At 38.9% G+C, this 18,691-nt stretch overlaps 1 protein-coding gene across 1 annotated transcript in view; it reads left to right on the top strand.

The window, feature by feature from the left end:
- Positions 1–9,236: 9,236 nt before the first annotated feature.
- Positions 9,237–18,691, top strand: part of SDC2 (syndecan 2) — a 134,067-nt gene continuing 124,612 nt past the window's right edge. The window contains exon 1 of the mRNA XM_072603461.1: positions 9,237–9,987. Coding sequence (XP_072459562.1) covers positions 9,928–9,987 — 60 coding nt within the window. The 5' untranslated portion in view covers positions 9,237–9,927. The remainder of the gene's footprint in view (positions 9,988–18,691) is intronic.

The following is an 18,691-nucleotide window of genomic DNA, read 5'->3' as shown; positions in this document are numbered from 1 at the left end:
GAACACCAATTCCCTCTGAAGAACTAAAGATGAGCATCACCCAGAGGGAAATGGGAAGGTTCATGATAGATGTGAGCAGGTTGCATTATATAACCAATGAATTATACCTGATTATAACCAGTATATGACCAATGAATCAATTATAATCAATGAATGATCAAAGAAGAACAGGAATAATATATGTCATTAAGGAAAATGTACCATAGAAAAATAATGGACTGGTCCTTTTGGAAGAACAAACAATGAACAGGTGGACAGCCAGAATGCTCCACTTCTACTCTTGATATATTAGAAAGTGAGAAATACCTCCAGTACATTTGGTGATACCTCCAATTCCCATCCTGTGGATAATTTATGGATGGACATGAACAAGAGCTGCTCACATTCAGTAGATATGGAAAGGCTATGATCTGCATTGTTGAAAAGAACTGTGGAACCAAAAAAAATCACAAATCAATTTTAGTATTATCCCTAGTACCTAGCACAGTGCTTTGCACATATTGGGCACTTATAAATGTTGAAACTGAATTGAATTGCACCACCTGCCTCATAGGAGTTTTTTGGGGAAATATACAATGTAATGCAATGTGATTTCAAGCACTGACAATTGGGAGCATCAGGAAAGGACTTGTATAGGAGGTGATAGTCAAGTGGTGCTATGTGATAGGGATGTTAAGAAACAAAGGTCAGGTTTCAGACATGGAGAATCATCTATGTAAAGGTGTGAAGGCAGGATGTAGACTATTATTTATAGGGGTTTTCTATAGGCCAATTTGATTGGAATGGGGGCAATGGCTTTTGTATAAAACTATTAAAAAAATATTACTAAGAGATTTACCATTGGAAAAGGAAGTGGAGCAGTCAAGAATGAGAGCTATACATTACATGGTACACTGGTAGCAATATAATGTTAAAGGACCTAGAGCAAAGAATCTCAACATAATGAGTGGCTCCTCAGCGGAGAATTTATGGAAAGACATGGACAACCTTTGGCAAAGTACAAGAGTTATTTATGTGAAAAGTCCTACAAAATGTACAAGTAGAAGTATACCCTCTTTTTTTAGATGACAAAAAAGTACATACCTAAAAACCAAAATTTTGCATTGCCTATAATGAGAAAGCACAAGAAGCTTTGCTCTTATTTCACATATTTCTAGAAATACTCGCAATCACAATAAAAGAGAAAGAAATTAAAGGCGTAAAGATAAGCAAAGAGGAGATAAACCTATTCCTACTTATTGACAATATGATAACTCAGAAAAGCCTAGACAATTAGTAAAGAAACTAATTAAGATAATATCTTTAGTAAATTAGACACATAGAAAATAAATTCATAAAAATCAATAGCATTTGTACATAGCAATAAAAAAATTCAGGAGGAAATAATAGAAAGGGAAGTCCCATTAAAAATACATACAAAATGCATAAAATATGTAGGGGTCATTCTACCAGGACATGCTCAAGATCTGTATAGATAAAATGACATAACACTCCTTAAAGAAAGAGCAGCTTGAAAAATTGGAGAGGATATTCAATGTTCATGGCTGGATCATGGCAATATAACAATATCATGGTCTGTGTTAATTCAGAGATTTAGTGCTATACCAACCAAGTTCCTGAGGGAAAACAAAATAATAACAAAATTCATTTGAGGAACAAAACATCTAGAATCTCACGGGGAAGAATGAAAAACAGGAATGAGGAAAGGCCATGGAAGAGAGTTGCTCAGAAAGTGTAGGCATCAATGGGTGTACCTTTGAAGGGAGCATACCTATACAGCAAATGAAAGCATGGATCAACTGATAAATTAGAAAAATCATAAAGGTAATATACACATATGTACACATATGGAAAGAAATTAACATAAATTGGATATTATGGCAGAGTTTCAGATATAATCATGGATTCGATGAAATATATGAATTCTATACTCCCATAAACATTCCGCTTCATGTTTTTGTTAGGGCAGCTAGGTGACAAAGTAGACTCCAGGCCTGGAGTCAGGAAGATTTATCTCCTGACTTCAAATCTGGACTCAGACGCTTGCTAGTTATGTGACCCTGGGCAAGTCACTTAACTCTGTTTGTTTCAGTTCCTTCATCTGTAAAATGAGCTGGAGAAGGAAATGGCAAACCACTCCAGAATCTTTGCCAAGAAAATCCCAAATGGGATCATAAAGAGTTGGACACAACTGAAAAATGTCTGAACAACATGTTTTTGTATAAATATGGAATAATAATGTTTTTTATTTGGTCTCAGATATCCTTCTTGATTATTTTTTATTACTTTTTGACTCTTTTAGTCATAGTAGCACATTGTACAGACATCTCCAAATGCATAATCTATGTTTATTTTTGATGCCTTTCCCAGGTCATAACTGAAAGATCTAAGTCAGTGTTAAAGGGAGGGAAGAACCTAGATCTTTAGACTATATGCTTATCGTATTACTCTTTCTCCAGAAGCTCTACCATATCTAACTTTTCTAAAATTCTATTCACCTTCTTAAAATCTTTCTTATTTGTTTGTGGTTATATTTATTTCTGAGAGGGAAAAGTTGTATAGTTTTGCTATTTATTTTCTCCTGTAACGCATTTAACTTCTTCTTTAGAAATTTGGAAGCTATACCATTTGGTGCATATATGTTTAGTACTGATATTACTTCATTGTCTATAGTGCCTTTTTTTTTTTTAGCAAGATGTAGTTTCTTTCCTTGTCTCTTTTAATTAGCTTTGTTCTTCTTTTTGCTTTGTATGAGATCGTGATTGCTACCCCTGCTTTTTTTTTGTTTCAGCTGAAGCATAATATATTCAGCTCCAACCTTTAGTCTGGGTGTCTCTTTGCTTCCAGTGTTTTTTTGTAAATAACATATTGTAGGATTATGGTTTTTAATCCATTCTGCTATCTGCTTCCATTTTATGGGAGAGTTCATCCCATTCACAATTATGATTACAAAGTATATATTTCCCTCTGTCCTATTTTCCCTTTTATACTTTTGTTTCTCTCTTCTTTCACCATCTTTCCTCACTAGTGATTTGCTTCTGACCACTGTCTCCCTCAAGCTACCCTCTCTTCTATCAGTCACCTTCTTTTTCTTGTCCCTCTCCCCTCCTACTTTTCTAAAGGGTAAGATATATTGCTATACCAAACTGACTGTGTATGCTATTCCCTCTTTAAGCCAAATCTGATGAGAGTAATGTTCAAACAATGCTTATGTTTTTTCCTTTCCTCTTCTCCCAGTGTAATTCTCTTTCTCATCCCTTAATTTTTTTTGTCACCCCATCAAAGTCAACTTATACCTGCATCTTTTGTCTATGTATACTCCTTTTAATTGCCTAATAGAGATTCAGTTCTTAAGAATACATGTATCATCTTCCCATGTAGGGATGTAAAGTTTAACCTTATTGAGTAACAATGGTTTTTTTCTTTCCTGTTTGCCTTTTCTAGTGCTTCTCTTGAGTCTTGAATTTGAAAATTGAATTTCTATTTAGCTCTGGTGTTTTCATCAGGAATGTTTGAAAGTCCCCTATTTCATTGAATATCTACTTTCCCCTGAATGTTCAATTTTTCTGGGTCATTGATTCTTGGTTGCAATCCAATCTCCTTTGTCTTCCAGAATATCATATTCCAATACCTCTAATCCTTTAATGTAGAAGCTGCTAAATCCTGTGTAATCCTGACTGTGACTCTTTGATATGTCAATTATTTCCTTAAGGCTGCTTGTAGTATTTTCTCCTTGATCTGAGGGTTCTGGAATTTGGCTATAATATTCCTCAGGGTTTTCATTTCAGGATTTCTTTCAGGAGGTGATTGGTGGATTCCTTCGATTACTATTTTAACCTCTGGTTCTAGGACACTAAGTCAGTTGTACTTAATAATTTCTTGAAAGATTATGTCCAGGATCTTTTTTCAGTCATGGCTTTTAGGTAGTCCAATAATGCTTTAATTATCTCTCCTGAAATTATTTTCCAGGTCAGTTGTTTTTTTCAATGTGACATTTTACATTTTCTTCTATATTTCTATTCTTTTGATTTTATTTGATTGATTCTTGATGTCTTATAGAGTCATTAGCTTCCACTTGCCCAATTCTAATTTTTAAGGAATTATTTTCCTTAGTTAGCTTTTGTACCTCCTTTTGCATTTGGTCAATTCTATTTTTTTGAGGAATTGTTTTCATCAATGGATTTTTGCACATCTTTTTCCATTTTTTTTTGTGCTTCCTTTACCATGCTATTTACCAAGCATGATTCTCTTGCATAACTCTCATCTCTTTTCCCACTTTTTCCTTTTATCTCTCTTATTTGATTTTTAACATCCTTTTTGAGCTTTTTCAGGGGAACTTTTTGGGCCTGAGACCAATTCATATTTCTCTTTGAGGCTTTGCATGCTGACATTGTTATCCTTTTCTGAGTTTATTTTTTGATTTTCCTTGTCCCCATAGTAACTTTCTACGATCAGGTCTTCTTGCTTGTTTTTTGATCATTTTTCAGTCTATTTCATGGCTTTTAAAGTTGAGCTCTGCTCCTGGGATATAGAAGGGACTATCTCAAGCTTCTTGGGGGTAGGGGACAAGAGGAGGTAGTGGTCCAGTCACTGGCTTGCTGAGTCAGCATCTCTGGAGCTGGTGGCTCACTAGTTACCCCAAGGGATCTGGTCTGGCAGGTAGCCTGCTGTACTGGGGCTGGAGACCTCACAACTGGTCCCCTATGCAACTGGCCTGCTAAACTGGGTCTGTGGGGTCTCCATTGTTAATCCATGATCCCACAGACTTGCCCAGACTTACTCAAATGAGACAGACTTTTCCTGCAGTCCTTCTAACTTGTCTTGTTCTGGAAAACTGCTTCATCTCATCCTTTTGTGGTTTTCGTCACTCTAGAATTTGTTTTGAGGCTTGATATAAAGTTATTTTGTGATAAAATGGGGGGAGCTCAGTCAACTTCATTCCTTTTTTTCCACCATCATGGTCCTGCCCCTTCTCTATTACTCTTTCTACTAAAACACGTTACCATTCAAGACAAACAAAACTCATTTTTTTCTAGCAGTTTCTACTTTCTTTCCTAATTACCACAACATGATTCTTTTTTAATTACTATTATTCCTATTCTTTTACTCTGCCCTATTTCCTCATTTCTGTTGATACATTTCTACAGAGTGGTAGATAGCCTTTTTCTATCTTTGAGTCTGTAATTTTCATCTTTCATCCTTTCTTTTCAAAGTTGTTACTTTGTTCCTTTAATTATCAAAGAGATCATAGAATGATAGGGTGGGATTGATTAAGACTGTCATACCATTACAGCAGGAGCCCTCTCTGGCTAGTCATATAACCTGTGTTAGCAAGGAGTTATTCAGCTGTAGTCATAACATATTTTGAAATTATTAAGTGTACTCCACAAATTTCAACAGAGTTGTGGTTCCACTTGAGTAAAAACAAAGCCCAATTAGCCAACCATACACAGAAAAAGTCTGCAGCTCCACAGCTGTCAGATATATTCCTGACTCAAATTAGCAGACATCACCTGTCCTATACCCTCTACTTCCCACATCTGCTCAGGGATGTGGAGAATATTTTCAGTTCCATGAGTAATACTTCAGATTGTTAATTCAGTTCAACAAGCATTTATTGATAGTTTACAACGTGCCAGGAACTGTTCTCAGTCATAGGGATACGAAGACAGGTATCTTGGGGACACATTCTCTGATGAACCTGATAGAAAAAAAATCTGCTGTACTTAGTTTTTTAGATTCTCTCTAGCACAATAAATCACTGACCAGTTAGCCAGAAGAATTTGTGACCTTGTATTTTGTCCTTTTCCTTCCCATTTTCCAGAACAAGAGAAATAATTGACTAAAGGAATCTGACCATTTTATTAGAATTATGATATACATGGAGATTGATATCTACCAGTGTGGTTTGTAGTAAGCCTTCTCCAACATGGAGAAAAACACTAGATCACGTGTTCTTAACCTTTTTTGTGTGACAGCCCCTTTGGTACTCTAATGAAGCCAATAGATCCATCCTCAGAAGGATGTTTTTAAATGCATAAAATAAAATATATAAAATGACAAAGGAAACAATCAATAAATATTTATTAAGCTCCTACTATGTGCCAGGTACTGTGGTATGCTCTTGGAATAAAAAAAGAGGCAAAAGACAGTATATGCCCTCAAGAAGCTTACTATATGTATGTGTACATATATATATATATATATATACACTATATACAGGATTAATATTGTGGTGGTTCAGTTGCTTTAGTCATGTCTGACTCTGTATGACCCCATTTGGGGTTTTCTTGGCAAAGATACTGGAGTGGTTTGCCATTTCCTTCTCCAGCTCATTTTACAGATAAGGAAATTGACGCAAAAGAGGTTGAGTGACTTGTCCAGGATCACACAACTAATAAGTGTGAGGCCATATTTGAACTCAGGAAGATGAGTCTTCTGCCTCTAGGCCTGGCACTCTATCCATTTCACCATCTAGCTGTCCATACTGAACAAACAGGATAAATAGAAAATAATTTACAGAGGGAAGGCACTAGAATTAAGATATATCTATCTGGACAGACAGATAGCATTTAAGGTTTATAAAGCACTTTACCTATATTGTCATTTGGTCCTCACAACAACCATAGGAGGGAGGTATATTTTAATCATTCTAATTTTATAGATAGGGAAACTGAGGCATAAAAAAGTTAAATGACTTCTGAGTATACGAGGTCATATCTGAACTAGGGTCTTCCCGATTCCAGGTCTAGCATTTTCTCCCCTGCACCACAGTTATTAGTGTCACATTTGCTACTCCTCACCCAAATCACCTTTTTTCTTTCCCGCTATCCTCTTTTTTGCCATTTATTTTTCCCATTTTTCTTCTCATTCATGCTTATTCCTTAAACTCAGCATAAGGCACTCCTTGGTGACACTTACGGCTAAAGGGTTTGCTGGCCCTTGCCTTAGTCCATAATTCTTCAGTGCCCTAAATTCCTTCCTTTGTGATTCATAACAGAGATTGATTTTTTTTTTTTGGACTCTCTGGATACTGCAGTTCTCATCTAGTATATTGTTATATAGTTTGTTCTAAGCCTAGACTCAAAAATAATTGACTGCCATTTAACCTCCTGGGTTTCACTTTTCTCATCTGTAAAAGGAGGGGGTCGGTTTAGATGCCCTCCCAGATTCAAGCTCTAAACTTACAATTCAGAGGCAGCTACATGGCACGGTGGATAGAGTACTGAACTTGGAGTTAGGAAGATCTGAGTTCAAAAGCAGCCTCAGGGCCTAGTAAGCTACAGACACTAACTGTGTGACCTTGGGCAAGTCACTTAATTTATCTCTGCCTGTTTCTTCATCTGTAAAATGGGAATAATTATAATAAAATAATAAATAATAGCACTTACTTCCTAGGGTTATTGTTAAGATCAAGTGGAATAATATTTGTAAAGTGATTTGCAAACCTTAAAGGCCTATATAAAATGCTAGGCATCATTATTATAATATTAATAACCCTACCACAACATTTTTTTAAAAAGATTGCTTTTCTATAGAACCTGACAAGATTTAGACCAGAATGATTCCATAATCAATTCCTTACAAGTCACAAGGTTAGTGGTAGAAAAATGGAGTGGGATAGATATATATTTCCTTGTCCTCTATTAAACACCACTTTGAAAGAAGAAATATACTGTACAACAAAATCTCCATGTCATTCAAGCAAGATTTGTTCATTATTTTCTCCAAAATATGAACTGCTTTGTCCTTTCTTTCTTTGTAAAAGTTCTTCTAAACTGTCATTACTCAATAGAGTTAGCAAGTTAATTTCTTACCAAACTGACCTATCTATAACTTCCAAATTTAAGGACCTATAGTAAAATAAAGAGAGAACACAATCTAAGAGTATCCGACAGCATCCTAGATGGAATCTTTGAGAGAAGCATGATACTTCCTGTTTTAATAAAAACCATTGGCTTTTGAGTTGCTCAATGCAATTAAACAAATATTTATGAAATAACTGCTCAGTGCCAGGAAATGTGCTAGGGATGTGAAGATAAAAAATCAAAATACTGTTTGCCTTCAATGGGATAAACATGAACACAAGTTTAACCACTAGGGGGAAAGTATATACTACATTCCTCATCTGTAAAACAAGAGATCTGTATAGACGGTCTCCAATGTACCTTCCCACTCTAAAATTATAGCCTTCTATATTACAAAGAATACAAAAAATATATTTAAATAGGGACCTCTCTGGAGTAAGGAATAACTTCTTGGTCTTGGAGTAAGGAAGACCTGAGTTCAAGTTCTTCTTACCTATATTGGCCAAATCACTTAAACCTTCTGTAATCCAGGAAATGTTCTTAAGGATTAATTACATTCTTGGAACAAAAATCCTGAAATCCTCACCACTAACAACAACCTCCCCCCCTCCCCCAAATGAATACCAAGTAATTTCAAGAGGTAGAGATTACTGGGGTGATCAGTTAAAAGGGGGCACTTGACCTATGCTTTTAAGGCCAGGGTTTCTAAGGGGGAGGCAGGGGGAGAGTGTGTTACATTTTGGGGTCATGGACTTTCCACTCCATTTAAAAAGCCAGTTTTCATAAGTTCCAAACAATAATCCCACAAGCTATAAAAAAACAAAGGCTGACCATTGCTATTAAATAATGATGACTCAACTTGGCCCTAAAGAAGACACAAGGCACCTTCCTTATAGAAGTGGGGGTCTAGGGGTATGGAAAAGTGCAAATAAAGTTATACTTTTTTGATGGCTTAGTTTTGTCCAAGTGTTTTATTTTCCTTTTCCTTTTTGTTCAAGATGGTTGGAATGGGAAGAACTACATTGGAAAATATAAGTGCAGTAAAAGCAAAAATTATCAGTAAAAATGTATTTTTTAAATGACCCGAAAGGATTATCCTTATTTAAAAAAATTAAAGTTCATTCTTTAATGTTAGTCAAAGTCTCACAAGTTCAAAGGAAAATATGCTTGACACTTTTCCTCATCACCTTGCTGGGTTAAGTAGATGGTTTTCTCCCCGTTTGTTAGGAGTGAGAATAGAGGAGCAAAAAAAACGAGAGAAGACGGAGAGAAAAGAAGTGGTTTTGGTTTGTGGAAAAGGAAAAGAGCAGAGGGTTGCAACCTGGCACTGTGCTGCTTCCACTGGTGGGACAAGCTGCCAATCTGCGTTGTAACCCTGTAGGAATTTCTCCTCGCTTAACTAGGAGTCGCACTGCTGACTTCTCTCATAGACACACGGAGGAGCTCGAAGAGACGGACTCGGGAGGGAGGGAGGGGGTAAAAGAGGAGGAGGAGAAGGACGGAGAGAGGAGGTGGAGAAGGAGGTGGAGGAGGAGGAGGGGCACAGCTGTTGCAGCAACAAGCAGGGACCAGGACGCACTTCTCTCCAGATACTCCGGGAGCTTTAGCTGAATAGGCTCCTCTCCTGCTTACCTCTACTACCCCCGAAAACTTTGGCTCTAACGTTATTATTATTATTATAACTATTAATTTATTGATTAAAAAGAAAAAAAAGCTAAACCAAAGGGGGGGAGGGTGTACTTGGAGAAACTGAAAACAACCGCAGCAGAAAAAGAAAAAATAAAAAGCCCCAGAACCCTTCGGCATCTGTTCGGGGAGTCCTGAAACCAACAAGTGAGAAGCCCCAGCAGCAAAGGCAGTGGCGGCGGCGGCGGCAGCAGCTGGAGAAGGAGAAGAAGAAAGAGGAGGAAAAGAAGGACACGGAACCCTCTGGAGCCCTCGCTGCCACCGCTGCTGCTGCCGCTGCTACCCCGGCACGCTTCGGCTTTGGGACAGGCGGCGGTCGGGAACTGGGGAAGAAGCGGGGGCTGGTGGTTGTCATTTCCTCCGGATCGGGCGGAGAGCGGCAGAGGCGCCCCGGGTTCGCGCTTGACTGAGAGCAGCTGGTCCCCTGGGAATTATGCGGCGCGTGTGGCTACTGCTCACCTTTGGCTTGGTGGCCTGTGTGTCCGGGGAGTCGGTGAGTTTGCGGGGATGGGAGAGGTTGGGGTTGATGGCGGTGAAGGGACGTGTGTGTACGTATGTATGCATGTCCCTGGATTTTCTAGCTGCTTTTCTGGCGAAAGCTTGCCCTGAGGACTTCCGACTCAGGGATATTTTCTAGCTTGCAACACCGTCCTGCGGGTCCACCCCTGATCCTGTTAGGGTTCCCATCCTAAAGTATCCTTGCTTGGCATTCTTGGGTTCCCGGAGAGAATGTACTCATTCCCTCTCCCTCCGCCTTTTTACCCAAGGGGAAAGACACACACACACACACCGACACACACACACACCTCTCTAAGCGTTTCTTTTCTTGTCATCTCTGGGGATGCGTAGCACTAGAGACATCGCCTTTTGAACCATTGAGGCCCCTGAAGTCATTCTCAACTTCTTTGGTCTTGAATTGATCTTCCTTTATGGCTCGGAGAAGGTTGGGGACGAAAAGCGGGGGAAGCAGCAGGAGTACAGAGGAAGGAGCAAGAGGTCCACGCTGGGCGCACGCTATGCTCTCCACTCTCTCCGCAGCTCCTCCCTGTCTGGGGCGGGGGTTCTTAGAAGGAGAGAGCCTCTCCGGAACCTTTGGGGTTCCCCCCTCCCCGCCAGTTTCTATTCCTCCGTTTTTCTCTTCTGCTGATGCAAGTGCCGGAGAGATTTCGCCAGTCCGAAAGAACCCCAAATGTGCCTATAAAGAAGTTTGCCAAAGTTGTATTCCCCGGTTGTTTTGTGTTGTCCGAGGGCTTGGGCTGGGAAGTCAATTCTGAGGGAAAAGACTGCCCGAGGGGTGCGCAGGCGGCGGGCCGGAGGCTGGAGCTCGCCTGCAAATCTCAAGGAGGCTGTGCCCGAAAGGAGATCGAGTGCCTGCGTGTATGGAAGTGTGTGTGTGTGAGTGTGTGTGTGTGAGAGTGTGTGTGTGTGTGTGTGTGTTGTGTGTGTATGTGGTAGGGGTCGGAGTAAGGGAGTGTCGCGGGGGCCAGACGAGATGTGAAAACAAAGTGGAAGGGTGGCTTTGGTTTGTTTCTCTGGAAGCCCCTGCTCGGCTTTGGAGTGTCTCCCCCTTTTTAGAGGGCGACGCTTCTACTTGGATAAACTCGCCTTTCTAGCGTGTTAAGTGCCTGAATAAGACCTCGGGGCTTCACTGAGGTGGGGAAGGTTTGGGGTCTGTCCTAGGTAGGTACAGTGTTGGCGCCACTTCGCCCTCCTCCCCCGCCCTCGCCCCGGAGCCGGAGGAATCTGGCTGCTAGTTGACTAAGGTTCTGTTTCTGGGGGCTGTAAATGTTTTCGCGAATTCACCCAATGGGCGCCCTCTAAAGAGAACTGCCTCCTCTAGCTTGGTGCTGCTGCGGCGAAGCATTGTCTCTCTGAATGGGAGCAATCACTGCTGACTTCGTCGCGGAGCAGACTCCTGGGGGCTTGAGCCGCTGAAGGTCTTCCCAGGCTGAGGTTTTGTTGGGTTGCTGTGTGTTCCAAGCCCCTTGCTTCCACCACCCCCCCATCCCCTCAGTTCCAGCATCCCACCCCCCCAATTTGCCCATTTTAATCAAATGAGCTGTCACTTTCAAGGAAAATGAAGTCATCTTGTTATTACACTATGCATACACACGTAGTGAGTTGTGTGGTAGTATTTTTTAAGCAATTTATTCCTCCTTCCAGGTTGACACTACCAGAATAGGAAATGGAGAAATGCCTTGGGTTGGAGAATGGCAGAGTAAAATGGAGATAAAACTTAGGCACTATTAATCATTGTGGAATTCTCTCCGTGGAGAGCAGAAAAATGTACTTCATATAATACCGAATTAGAAAGATATACTTCCTATAATATATAAGCATTAGGTTTGGGAGTTCATGTTGCACTGTAAGCCGTGTCTGTTTTTACCTTTTGTAGATTGAAGGTTTAATTTGTTTCTAGCGAAGCGATCTTGCAGCCAGTTATGAACTTTGTCATGCTTATACAGAAGAGAACTCCTATTGTTTACTATAGAGAAACATTCCAAGCTGCCTTAGCTCTCTAAAATACAGTATCTGGAAAGGGGAAACAAGCATTCCTTTATTAGAACTGTCTCAAAGAGAGAACCTTTCAAAACAGAAGGGTGTTTCAAGAGAACCTTTTTTGCCTTTGAGCTCGTGCTGGGAAAAGTTCCATTCTCTGGATTCTAGAACTTGAACATTTGGATATCCCCTTCCACCTCTGGACCCCTGTTTCAACAAGGGAGCCTTCCTTGAGAGAGGGCTTTTTTTTGTCAAGTGCTTGCTTATCTCTGTGTGTGGGTTTTTATACGTTTATAAACATATTTACTTGAATAGGAATTTTATGTTAGAATGAGCTACTGCATTGTGATAAACAGGATTTTAAGTCATTGGAATATCATCCAAAAGGGCAATTAGATATTCTTTAAATGTCAACACAGAGATTCTAGCAAAGAACCTTTGTTGGTTGATGAGTCAGTGTTTCTTAGAAACTCAGTTTCAAAGCCCCAAATGGCCAAATACTCAATTTCAATTATTTTTAAGTCTTATGGTTCCCTTTGTGTAAGTACTGAACATCCAGGAAGATGATGGATTTAAAAGGTTATTTCTTTTGAGCCTTTAACAGTCATAGGGCTTTGCGTAGTACTTTGCATTTTGATGGGGGAGCTGTAACTGTTTTCCTGAGATTTAAAAGTGATGGGTTTTTTTTCTGCATTTAAAGCTATATCCTCCCTTTGAAAAGTATCTGAGCAGTTAGTGAAGTGTTAAATTTTAGATTTAGCCTGGAAAGGATAGAGGGAGGATGCTTTTGTACATGTTTCAAAGGCAATGTGAGAAGGAAATAGAATGTCTGACTTTATGGGTTGACTAAAAGTAGAGCAGTAAGTGCTTTCCTGGGGAAATCCAGTTTGCCCTGCTACATTCATGCTTTTCTTGCTGCAGCACCATGGGGAGAAAGAGAGGATGGAATGTGACTGACGTGATACACTGTTGCTTCTCCCTTTCCATGTGGCTGCCTTTAGAAGAAATATATTACAGACTGCTATAAACATATAATTTGAGCTGAAAGATGTTTACTTTAGGAAAATGCAGAAATCTGCTTTGAAATGGAGGAATTTATACACATGTTTAGAAGTCTGTGTACTCAAAAAAGAAACTGTCAAGCAGTTTGAACTCATGTTTTACTTCTCAGTTTAATCTGCAAGGAAGAGATTTTAGGAGTTTGTTTTAGAAGGAAAAATAAAATTGGAGACCTATAACCTTTTGGCTATTCCCTCGAAAAGACAAATTACTTTTGTAAGGAGCTTGATACAAATAGTAGACACTGGCAGACAATCTTCAAAAAGGAGATCTCTAAACCAGGAATTCTTGACTATTTTGTTTTGTTTCAGGGACTGATTTGGCAATTTGGTGAAGTCTATGGACCTCTTCTGAGAATAATGTTTTTAAAGGCATAAAATAGATAGGAATTGAAAGGAAACCAATTGTATTGAAAAGAAGATGTGATTTTTTCCCCCCATCTCAGTTCATCAATGCCCTGAAATCCATTCACTATCCCAAGTTAAAAACCCTTGGTCTAAAGGTAGATTTAGTCACAGAAGGGAATTGATCATGCAGTTCTGACTGACCACCTCTCAAGACCTTTCTACATCAAGGTTTGATGGTGCCCACCCATCATTCTCCAGTGATAGTCATACATGTTCTGGGAAATCTGAGGATTGTATGTGACTTTCTGTAGAATCTGAAGGTTGAAAAAGATTTCAGATTTTGTAGCTCATCTCTCTGGTTTGGTATAGAACTACATTTATACTTTCCCAGATCTAGAAAATAGTATCTTAAGATACAGCTTACACATACTGCTCATAACAACAACCATAAATTGTTTCAGAAGGAAAAATATGATTATAGACCTTTTGCCTATTCCCTTGATGAGATAAATTCTGAGATACAAAAAGCCTGTTAAACAGTTTAGAAATTTGGACAACTCCACCTAGGGACTCTGAGTTACTGAAATCTCAAAGTGAATATTCAAGGTGTGAGACAGACCAGGTGGTCTATAGATTGCCTGGGATGAACAAGTCCTGAGGGTATCTAGTAGCCCACTGCATTTTTTGGCAAACATCAATTGGCGATGAGCCAAGACTGCCCTGTGAGAAAACCAATATATGTATCTATATATCTACATATAGATATATATATAGTATGTATGTATATATTCCCCCCAATATATCAGTATATCACATATTTGTATGTGATATGTATCTATATATCTCCAGGGTTTATGTATAGCTTATATAGGATATGTATATATATATTATATACATGCATATATGGAATATAAATGTATTATCACTTGTAGCCTTTTCCTCATACCCTCTATTCACCAAATAAATGTAGTACCTAGTGGGAAATAATCTGTATGTCCTTGTTGAAAATATTTTAGTATCTTAAAATCCAATAACTTCCATGGCATAGAGAGTCTGTTAGGAGGTGTTAGAGTATGTCTCATTTTGCTTTTTTATTAATGGTCTTTGCCTCTGCTACATTCCAGTGGTATGACCTTGAAAAACCCCTCTTACCTTTTATTAGCCTTAGCGTCTTCATCCTCAGTATGAGGGTGCTGGCCTACAAGATCTCCAAGGTCCAACTCTTGAGCCTATGATCATCTCAACATCTTAATCTCCCTTTGTTAAGAACTTGTACAGCATTTAAACAGTTTAGCACCAAGTTGATACATGTTGTTTGGTAATTTTCCTGGCTGTGCCATCAACTCTTCCTGCCTGTGACCTTGAGCAAGTTAATTCCTCAGTGTCGATTTCTACATGTGTAAAATGAAGAGGTTGAGCTCCGTGAACATCAGAAGACCCTTCCAACTCTGAGACCATGGGAGGACATAGATTTCAAACAGTAAGGCCTCTTAGAAATTATGTGAATCTTCCTTTCTAGGCAAGATCATAGACTCCCTGAAGGTTATGTGATCCTGTGGTCTATATTCCCCATACCCTTCCCTCAAACATTCAAAAGATATTTTGTTGATTGATTGGTGGATATGTATAGGTACCAGTGGTTCAGGGCTGTAAGAATGAGTGTGTAAATTAGTGACGTCACCTCCGTGGGATTTGGTTCTACAGCTTTTGAAAGTTCTTTACCTTAAATAGAATGGTATTCATAGGATATGGAACAGAACCAGAGATCATCTAATCTAGCCCGGATATGAGCAAGAATCCCTAAAGGATTGACTTTTTTAAAACTTTTGAATGAAGACCTGTAGTAGGCATTCCTAAGCATCTGAAATGGGGTGGGAAGAGCTTGGGAAATTAGTGGTGTATCTTGTTTGTTTGTTTGTTTTTGTTAAAATCTCTACCTTTGGGTAAATGAGGTTTTAGGCTCTACCACTAAAATAGGTCTAATTTTGCCATTCAGTTTCTAAGGCAAAATTAATATCTGTAAGAAGGTTCAAAGGATGTGCTCCTTAATTAGTCTAGAGTAGCAACTCTCAAGGTGTGGTCCCTTTCAGGGGGTTCACTATAGTAAACAATATTTTCATAATAATGCCAAGATTTTATTTTAAATATGACAAGTATTGATAAATATAACCCATATAAACAAAAGTTTGGGGGAGTGCCTCCTCAATAATTTTCAAGAATATAAAGGAGTCCTGAGACCAAAAGTTTGAGAACCCCTGGTGTAGCCTGGAGTTGTCAATGCCCAAACAGATTAAAATGTAATTGGGAGATGTTCACTAAAATGAATAAAAATATAATACAACACAGATAATGTTAATCTGTGGTTTTCTAAATCAATGTAGCCCTGAGATCAGTTTCTAATGGACACCACTGGTCTAGAGCATAATTGCCTGATTTTCTTAATCCTTTGAGTTGCACACAAAGAAGAGGACCATGGAGTGGGGGTGTGAAGCTCCGAAGTTGTTCACCAGCAGAATGAAACAGTGTCTTACGCACTGTGCTATATGAAGGCCAAATTTGTGAATGTTACTCCAGTTTTAGTATCAAGTTATCAGGGAGAAGCTGTGAATTCATATTTCCTTCCCCAAATATTGTATCTATTAGCTGTATTTCATGAAAATCACAACAGTGTAGGAACAGTGCTTTTCACAAAATACTTTTGTAGTTATTGTCTTTCCTATAATCTTAGGGTTAAGTTATAAAACTTGAGGAGTAGGAGAGTGACTGTGACATAATGTGCCACAATAATAAAATGATAAATGGAGTGTTTAGATTCTTTCTCTGAAATATAATTTGCCCCCATAAGAGGATGCCTTCCCATTGCCACTACTTCACTTTTGGCCACTTGCCTGCAGTTTCTCATAACGTTGCATTTCTGTTATGTATTTTGTATTCTTTATTTGTGTACATGGCTTATCTCCCTTCTAAACTATGGAGTTTTCTGAGGACAGGGAATCAAGTCTTTTTTTCATCTGTTGGAGTTTTTGTTTCATCTGTTCTGCTAACAAAATAGCTGAGAAATTTTTGACTTACTTGGCTGATAATTAGGTTTTTCAGAAGGTGGGTGAAGAAATAATGGGCTCTATTGCTAGCCTGGACTTGATTTTGACCAATAAGGAGGAACCAATCATTGAAGTAAAAATTGTGTGTTCTTCCTTCCTTGTCAAAGACCATGCCATCAGAGAAATGATGACGTGACTTGCACTTGACTTTGTTCTGAGTGAGGGAGGGCTGTGCAGCTCACCAGCCTCACTTCTCCTCCTGACCCATCTGAATCCAGTGACCAGATATTCATCAGGGTGACTGGAGATGACCCAGGATGAGGCAGCTGGGGTTAAGTGATTTGCCCAAGGTCACACAAGTAATGAATGTCAAGTGTCTGAGGTGAGATTTGAACTCAGGTCCTCCTGACTCCTGCACTAGTGTTCTATCCACTGCACCACCTAACTGCTCGGAAGTAAAAATTACTGAAACATGGGAGGATCTGTCTCCTGCCATCTTGAAGTTTGAGTTTAGATGAGGAGGAGATACCAGGCATAGGTAAATACATACCCTTTTTGAGAACTAATTCTATGTATTTCAAAGTGTTTAGAAAATGGGTTTGTAGGATTCTGTGCTCTAATATAGGAAGTTGAATGGATGAAGCATTTATGAAACATTTACTCTGTGCAAAGCACTATGCTAAGTCCTGGGGATATAAATAAAAAAGATTTCCATAACCTCAAACATTGAAAGACATTATATGTGGGGCTTATTTATGGCACTTGCTACAATAATAAAGAATTATATCAAATATTCTAGATTCCACAACTCATCAGCTATGAACAAATTTGCTTTCCAACTTCAAAATTTCAGGCTGCAAGTTTTAAACAAGTAGTTATTTTCTAATAACTTTTCTTAGGTTTAGATTTTTAAATCATAATTATTTTTTTCTAGGTTAAATAAGGCATTTTCTATGCTCTCCCTGCTGTCAGGGAGCTTACGCTCCAGTGGGAGAAAAAACACATATGGAAGGTTTCTGCTCCAAGTGAGATAGCAAGGTCCCGTAGTCCTTGGAGTACAGGGCCACACAGGTGGTAACACCTCTTCTTTGAAGTCACTTTCACTTAGGTAAAGATGGGTGAAATGCTCTAAAGAATGAAATTCTGATGGCAACAAATACAAATTATTCAAATGAGGAAGAAAAGGGGCAACTAGTTAAAGAGATTGATGGGATGTACAGAAAGTTTATCTGTCAATTCAGATTTTAGAAAAACTTGCACAGAACATAGATACAAAGAGAGGTGTCATTGAGGGTGAATACAAAAATAATGTTGGGAATGCCAAAGCACAGGATGAGCTGAGTGGAAGTAAAGGCCAAGGATACTACAAATGGAACACACGAAGAAAAAGGGAATAGGACTGTTGCTTGTAAATAGCTGGGACAAAGATGGGGAGGACAGAGAATATAGAAAACTTCAATTCCTACATCTTTTTATTCTTTTTTTTTTTTTTTGGAAAGTGCTTTAATCTTTGCAACTTTAGAGCTGGAAGGGACCTCAGAGATTAGAGTGCAGGGCCTGGAAGTGTCATCTTCTTGAGTTCAAATCTAGGCTCAGATACTCCCTAGCTGTGTGATCCTGGGCAAGTTCACTTAAGCCTGTTTGCCTCAGTTTCCTCATTTGTAAAATGAGATGGAGAATATCTTTGCCAAGAAAACTCTAAATAGTGTCACAAAGAGTTGGGCATGACTGAAAATGACTGAAGAACAACAAAATTTAAAACCTTAGGAATCCTCAGGAGGCCTGGGGACATAGAAGTAGTAAGTATCAAAGACAGAATCTGAACCCAAATTGCCTGACTCCAAGGTCAGGGACTGTACCAGACTACTGCCTCCCTTGATTAACCAGGAAATATAGACTGAACAGGTTAGCTAAAGGTGACTTGGTGTAAGAGTGCCAAAGTTGGAGCCAGATCTTTCTGGGTTTGAATTCTGGTTCTACAATTTAATGCTAGTGTGACCTTGGGCAAATCATTTATTCAACCTCCTTTGGTCTTGGGTTTTATCAGGTAGAATCAGGATGTTAGACTAGATAATTTCCATGGACTTTTCTAGCTCCAAATCCTATAATTCTCTTACTGTCATGGGAATCCCTGATGTGCTGTGATACTCTGATACTCTGTCATTCTACATTATTACCCATCTAGCCCTTTAGGCCAAGGCAAGACAATTGAGCATTTATTTATCATAAATGCTTTCTGAAGTTAGTTCTT

This window comes from Notamacropus eugenii, chromosome 4 (genome assembly GCF_028372415.1).
Source record: "Notamacropus eugenii isolate mMacEug1 chromosome 4, mMacEug1.pri_v2, whole genome shotgun sequence".
In the NCBI taxonomy this organism is placed as follows: domain Eukaryota; kingdom Metazoa; phylum Chordata; class Mammalia; order Diprotodontia; family Macropodidae; genus Notamacropus; species Notamacropus eugenii.
This window is presented reverse-complemented; position numbering and strand designations above follow the sequence as displayed.